This window comes from Triticum urartu, chromosome 3, assembly GCF_003073215.2.
Source record: "Triticum urartu cultivar G1812 chromosome 3, Tu2.1, whole genome shotgun sequence".
Classification (NCBI taxonomy): domain Eukaryota; kingdom Viridiplantae; phylum Streptophyta; class Magnoliopsida; order Poales; family Poaceae; genus Triticum; species Triticum urartu.
Genome location: NC_053024.1, coordinates 2,097,181 through 2,104,806, shown reverse-complemented (window position 1 = coordinate 2,104,806; position 7,626 = coordinate 2,097,181). Strand labels below are relative to the sequence as shown.

The following is a 7,626-nucleotide window of genomic DNA, read 5'->3' as shown; positions in this document are numbered from 1 at the left end:
TTAACATCAGGAGTATATTTGGCATGAAATTAACTGCACGCTAAACGTGTTGAGCACTCGACATTGAAACAGTCTAGGTCATTGGATTGACATGATTTGATGACCGAGATTAATTAGATCTGCCCCTTTGGGTTTTTTATATTGGTATAGATATAGATATAGATATAGATATAGATATAGATATAGATGCAAACAAAATTGCACGAGCCGGCAGAAATAATTCTCAAAGAAATTAATTTGTGCTGAACAGATCTAACTTAAAATATAGCACCTGATGTGTGCCGCCGCCAAAAAAGTTTACGATCTTGATTGATGAGATTGAAATTGTTGTCAAAGAAACCTTGTTAGTTCGGTGACCTGGATGAGCGAACATATGTCATCATTGATACATGCATCATGCATGCTTGGTCGCTTGTAGGCACTAGTTGTCTACTTGGTAAGTTTGTGTTTTGTGTGTTGTTAAGCTCGATAATTCACAATTTCATCAATGCCAAAACATGTCGCTACATGAACAACTCACTAATTATTGAAGGGAGCGCACACATATGAGCCAAGATTTATATAGGATCGATCACTTGTGGGTAAGCAGGCCAATGAGTTCCGCCGCGACGCCACATCGCTCAGTCATCTGGCGATCTATCTTTGACACGGGGGAGTTCTTGCCGATCATCTTGAACGCATTCTCGCAGATATCCCCGACGATCTAGGCGCCCGAAACGAGAGCCATCGCAACGACGTAGTCCCCACGGTCGAAACCGGTTCGGGCGTTGTGTTTGAGATTGTTGTCGGCGTCCTGATAGGCCCAGAGGCATTGCGCCAGCGCGCCTCCCTCGGGCTTGCCTAGGCTGCCCTTGTTTAGGTTGTTGATGACCCCGACGTTGTACTCAGCGGTGTGACTCGCGATCTGCAGCGCGACGCTGCCGACGTCCTGCTCCGTGGAGGCGTAGGCGCTCTTTGGGTTGACCTTCAGAATGACCATGCACAGCATGGGGTTCGTGGTCTTCAGGCACATCCGGGCGGCCACGTTGGTGTCAGCATAGGTGGCAGGGAGGCCGGAGGACACGCCGGCGAGCACAATAAGAACAATAGCTACGGATGTTGCTGCGCTTGCCATTGTGGTTTTCGGTTTGCAACTAGCTAGGCGTTGTCTCTGTTCTGTTGGTGCAGTACACTCAACTCTTTCTTATATATGTATAAGATATGCACAAGAGAAAATCTTTATGATATGATGCGCCTTCGTGGTGGTATATCTATTTCTTTCGCTGCATCAAATGTAACAACAAATCAAATGAATATAGCTCATCAAACAGTGATTTAGTCATGAAATGTGCAATGCAGCAACAAATAAATGCACTTGATACTTCCGCTGAGTTTAGATCCAAGTTACTAACATTTTTCTTTATGTTGGAAAAAATTTGAAACAGAATCCTACAGATCGAGTAATAAATGTGCTCTTACAATAAATAAATAGTGAATGTACTGCCATTAATTTCCGGGAGATGGAGTATTATAAATGACCAGCAATGGAATAGCAAATCAGCAAAAAAAAATGTATATTGAGAGATATCTGCAACCAATATTATGCGACAGTGACCACTCTGGGTAGGGTTGTGGGACAGCATTTATCCGATTTTGAAAGCTAAGGGGCAAGCATATATTGTTTCAAAGGTGAGGGGGACAAACCCAAACTTGAATAATTGTTCAGAGACCAAATATATTCCCCCACATAAAGTAAATCAAAGGGAAGAATGATTCGGCGGATATGAAGAAGATGAGGTGACTTCCACAATTGTGGATGTTGTGGCGCTCACCATTGTTGTTTGCACTTTGCACCTAGCAAGGTGTTGTTGTGTTGGTGCATCATGGCGTCTCTTCTTATTTGTGGACGCCACTGTTGAAAAATCTGCCTTAATTATGCCATATTTATTCCTTTTACTACATGAGTATAATAGCAAACCAAATAAAGAAATGAAGGATCTGATGAATACTAGTTGCCGCATACTCGCATAGATGTACAAAATATTTAGTGAATCAACAAATAAATGTACTCTCATTGTATACATTTAATGAGTTCCATAATTATTCTGAGAATGAAGATTCATTTCGTACCATAATAATATAGCAAATCCAAAGAGTAAATGTAGTTGGTTTCAGGATCCATATGGTGGGTTTTATTTTGAATGAAAGGTCGGTCAAATTTAGTCTGAGTGCATTTGGATCTTTGTGCTCCTTTGATTCAAAAAAATTGTACTCCCTCCGATCCATGTTAATTGACGCATACTTAGTACAACTTTGTACTAAAGTTGTACTAAGTATGAGTCAATTAATTAGGATCATAGGGAGTACTCCCTCCAGTCCTTTTTACTCTGCATATTAAAATTCTCTGAAGTCAAACTTCACAAAGTTTGACCGTATTTATATGAAAAAATATCAACATCTGCCATACTTAAGTTATACAATATGAAACTTTAAGTCATGACACATCTATTGATATTGATTTCAGATTGTGAATGTTGGTACTTTTTTCTATAAAGTTGGTCAAAATTTACGAGGCTTGACTTCAGTCAAATCTTATATGCGAACTAAAAAGGACCGGAGGGAGTAGTATTTTGTAAGGTTATGTTTAGTTCCATAAGATTTTTTCCTATGCAGACCATTTGATTCATAGGATTTGAATCCTCAATCATAGTTACACGTTTGTTAGGCCATTGGCAAGGCTCCAACTGAACCCCTTGAGTCCAGCCTTTTTATGCCCGGCCGAACACGACACAAATACGTAAAGATACTAAAGTGCCTAGTTTTTCATATACTTTTTCTCTGTTTTTTACTTGTTGTCAGTGCTTGAAGGCCACAAAAATATGTAGAGAGAAGGTTCTGCATCTATTGATCTTTCCTTACCCATTCCGAAATAATGACAGAGGGCGATAAAGGAAGGGACCAGGCCGTCTTCACTTCTACCATGCCAACAATCCCATGTCTGTGCCATCCCTTTCCTCCATCTCCCTTGATCGCCAAGCAAGTTCGGCGATCATGATCTGCCAAAACGCTGGATGAAGAGTTCGGTAGCCCGCGCCGTGATCATGCTCGGGAGAACATCTTATAGTCAGCAGTAAAACTGGCCAGAGACAAGAACTGGCTAGCTGGAAAAACTCAAGGGTCGACGAGGCCTGACAGCAAGTTCTCGATTATGATGAAAATCTGAAGGACATGGCTATTTCGACGGCAACCAATAATGTGCTCACCTCACGAGTGTGACTGCTTCCTCTCAACTAGGAAGGTGTTGAGCCTATAAGTGCAAAGGTTTGTAGCAAACAATAATTTCCCTCAAGTGACCACAACCAATGATCAGTACATGCATACACAAAGACAAAACTCCCTTATGCCCTCAACGGAACTAGTGAGGTTGTCAATCTCACTAGCTTACTAGTTAAAAAAGGATTAAATGCAATGAAACCAGAAAAATGCTTGAATTTGATGGAATGTTGAACATAATGTTGAAACGAGAAACTAAAAGTGTTGATTGAGATTGAAATTTTTATGGAAAGAAAATGGACTGGGGTCCACAGGTTCACTAGTGGTCTCTCTTCAAAATAAAGCACGTTGTGGTAAACAAATTATAACTGAACAACGACTAAATTACAATATTTATGACTATGACTATCCATGGCAAAATTATCATATGAGCATCACGTTCCAATATCTATAGACTGTTATCCAACTGCATCTATAGCTAATACATCACCCAAGAGCGCTATCTAGCATTCATCTTAAAGTATTAAGTAAATACAGAGTATTACATTAAGTATGATGACATGAAGTAGATAATGTATTTTCTTCACCCTGTGTTCAAAGGATAACTATGCAACCATCTTTTTATTCCTAGGGGCAACAACACACTGCACACTTCGTCTCACTGCGGTAGCATACATGCAAGGTTGAACCCAAATAGCATACACAACTCCCCTCATTTGTTGCTTCCTTCTCCGGTGGGGTCATAACAACAACAGAGTCCGGTGGGGGGCAATTGTTTGGCAAGTCACATGGGCCTGCAAAGGTCGAATTGTAATTTTTCTTACTCGGGGGTCTTTTGAGAAAAATTTCAAGACGCAAATCTCTCTACCCTTTTGCCGTGTCCACATGTATATTCATTGTGACCTTGTTTGATAAAACATGTGGGACGGTTCATAGGCTCGGAAAGTAGCATTGACTGTGAAGTTTTCTCTTCAAGATTTGGGTGTGGTGGCGGTTTCCCTTCTTCGCCGGTTGCATCATGTTGGCGGCTGGGTCCGATGGTGGGAGGTAGTTTGGCAAGCCACAGATCTCAAAAGGTCGAATTTAATTTTTTATTCTTTCAGGGTCCTTTGTACAGAATCTTAAGACATCGATCTCGCATGCTTCCAGTTGCGGTATCCACGTGTGTGCAGCATAACCTTGTCGTTCGTTTAACAAAAACATGTGGCCATCATTTACAAAAATTGTTGTCAATAAATTGCCTTTCATTGGAGTATTGTAATTATAAAAAAAACTAATCCCTTCACGTGGGAGTTATATGTCAAGCTCAACACATTCAGGGAAATCACCATAGAAGACTACTTGCGTGTATACAAGTATTAATTGTACGTATTGGTATGAGATCGCTTACCACCTACTCGCCAAAAAAAAAGAGATCGCTTACCACCTACTCGCCAAAAAAAAAGAGATCGCTTACCACCTTCGCGGAGTGGCCAGCCTTTGCGCGAGCAAACCAGATTAGGGCATTTCTAACTGATCCCTTATAACCGGTTAGAGGAGTAAAAATTCTGTTTTACTCCTCTAACCAGTACCTAGCAGATCCCTTATCCGTCGTAAGGGAGTATAATTTTTACTTCGGCCCTAACTTTCTCTCTAAATTTACTCCACCGTGCGGCGGCTGAGTAAAAGGCGTGCCTCTCCTTTGCGTCGCCCCCGCCTTTGCGGCGACCGCCCGCCGCTACCTCATTGCCTTCCCTGCCCCCTGCTGCCCTTCTGCCCGACGTCGAGCCCATTCGCCCCCCATCGCCGCCGCCAGAATCATGGTGAAAATGTTGTTGCCGTCACCATTGTTGATTCATCGGATTGCTTCGTTGCTTCTTCTTTTTCTGTCGGCCGCCGCATCTCACCTTGAGTGCACACTGCTGCAGGTCATTCCCTCTCATCGCCGCCGGCCTGTTTGGTCACAAAGACACCGGTCGGCTGATGCACCACCACTGCACTGCAATTGTTCGTCGAGTTGCTTAGGTGAGTTTTTTTTTATTGTTTGTTTGTGAACCGAGCCGTTTGGATTGAACCTAGCTGTTTGAATTGTAGATGAAGAGGTTGAGGGAGATGGCCTTGGAGGACTCGTCGTCATCCGAAGAGGAAGAAAACGACGATGACTTTGAAACCGTTTTAGGCATGATTTTCAATGATGATGTTCGGCAGCCGAGGAGAGGATCACAGTTTGGTCGTGTACACATCAACCGTGATAGAGCGGAGGGTCATGCCAAGATCATGAGAGACTACTTTGACCCAAAGCCAACCTATCCGGAGAAGTACTTTAGCGGGCGCTTTCGGATGCACACAAGTCTTTTCTAACCATTCCAAAAGCCGTTGAGAGATATGATGACTGATTCAAGCTCCAGAGAAATGAATGTGGAGAGATAAGTGCAAGCTCTCTGATGAAGTGCATTGCAGCTGTTCGAGTCTTGGCATATGGGTGTTCGGCTGACGCAATTGATGACTATGTCCGCATTGCTGAAGACACAATCTTGGAGGTTATTCGAAGGTTCACTAAAGCAGTGATCGATGTCCTCGACCCGGAGTACTTCAGAGCACCAACCGAGAAAGACACCCAGAGGCTAGTGACTGAGGATGAAGCAAGAGAATGGCCAGGGATGCTTGGATCACTTGACTGTATGCTAATATGTAGTTGCAGTTTATATTAGAATTGCAAAGTTTTAAACAACGGGAATTTACTCTGTTATATATAGGGGATCGGCTAGGTCCGGCCAAAACTTACTGGAGTAAATATACTTCACTAAGAGTTTACTCCACCGGATACTCCACTATTTTTAGGGGATCGATTAGAAATACCCTAAATACACCAGGTTTATCTGCCGAGTGGTGCCCGGGGAGTGGACGCCGAGAGGGAGGTGCGGTCAGAAATGGGATAGTCATCGTTGCTGTGATGCGTGCTGCTAGCTACTACCGCTCTTAACTGGGTTGTCTGTCATGTGGGCGCTGCCTTATCATGAAGGCTAAACTTAGCCAATTGCTCATAGCCCAAGACAGGAGTAGATCTTCTCGCAAAAAGAAAAAGAAGAACTTGAGGGAAGAGGTGTTTCGCTGCATTATCAGTTTATCACCATAACATGTCCAGAGTCCAGACACAACCGTTTATTTATTGACAGCAACATGCATAGAAAAACGAGCCAAGAATTATTCCGATCGCTTGGAGGCAAGCAGATCCATGAGGTCGGCGGTGACAGCACAGCGCTCTGTCATCTGGCGATCCAAGTCGGCCAGGGGGGACTTCTTCTTGATCGCCTTGAACGCGTCCTCACACATATCACCGGCGTCCTTGGCGAGCAAGATGACCTTGGACGCGCCGGCATAGTCCAAAAAGTCGAGGGCAAGGCGCGCTTGGAGCTCAAGGTCGTTGTCGGCTTCGAGATAGGCTTGCTTGCAAACGGCCAGCGCTTCCTCCTCCGGCGTGCCCTCTTTGCCCTCGAACAGCAAGTCGACGATTACCCTAGTGTTGTTGTAGACAGTGTCGATGGCGATCAGCAGCGCGTTGCTGGCGAGGCCGTACAGGTTCATGGCGCCGTCGGTCCTTCGGTCGGCGCGCAGCATGGCCACGCAGATCGCGGGGGTCTTGGTCTTCTTGCACGTCCTGGAGATGAGGCCGGCGTCGGCGTCAGCGACGGGAAGGACGTCAGAGGACACGGCTGCGAGCACGACGAGAGCCATTGCTACAGTTGTTGCCGTGCTCGCCATTGCTGTTTGTGCTTTGCACTTAGCTAGGCGTTGCTGTTGTGTTGGTACAGTATACATGGCGACGCTTTCTTCTCTATATAAGACGCCACGCAGGACAGGATGCCTTAATTGTGCTACATTTATTCTTTTTCTATACTGTGTAATTTATATCTATATCTATATCTCTAATAATAAAGGAGATATTGCTTCTCGCGGTACGTCATGAAAATTGCCTCTAAAGTTGCAAAATATTACCCAGCAATACCACCCGTAAGTAGAAAAATGATTCTTTTTTTAGAGTCACGGACCGTTGCGTATCATTCATATAAGAAAGAAGTATAGTTTTCACCCCCAAATCCATCTCAATGTATCCATAACCCCCCAAAGTCAATTCTGGTATGATTTTAACCCTGAAAATGTCAAAACCGTTTTAATCAAACCCTGACTGGTTTAGTGTCACATCAGAAGCGGTTTTGCAAGGTGGTTTTCGTTTACTTGTTGATTACTTGGCGCTGGCGTGTCACTGCATACACTGCTCTTGCTGTAACGAGCAGCCACGGACAAAAATTCCCCAAGTTCTCTGCCATCTCGTTCGAACCCTAAATCCCAATCACGGTCGTGCTCTTGAATCGGCTCCACTCCATGACCTCATCC

General features: G+C 44.0%; 2 protein-coding genes across 2 annotated transcripts; both read right to left on the bottom strand.

Moving 5' to 3' along the window:
- Window positions 1-507: 507 nt before the first annotated feature.
- On the bottom strand, window positions 508-1,138 carry LOC125547457. The gene has a single exon (XM_048711320.1). The coding sequence runs from the start codon at window positions 1,112-1,114 to the stop codon at window positions 704-706; it is 411 nt and encodes a 136-aa protein (XP_048567277.1). The 5' UTR covers window positions 1,115-1,138; the 3' UTR covers window positions 508-703.
- A 5,240-nt stretch (window positions 1,139-6,378) lies between these two features.
- On the bottom strand, window positions 6,379-7,033 carry LOC125547455. Its single transcript, XM_048711319.1, has one exon. The coding sequence runs from the start codon at window positions 6,991-6,993 to the stop codon at window positions 6,436-6,438; it is 558 nt and encodes a 185-aa protein (XP_048567276.1). The 5' UTR covers window positions 6,994-7,033; the 3' UTR covers window positions 6,379-6,435.
- Between the last annotated feature and the right edge of the window lie 593 nt (window positions 7,034-7,626).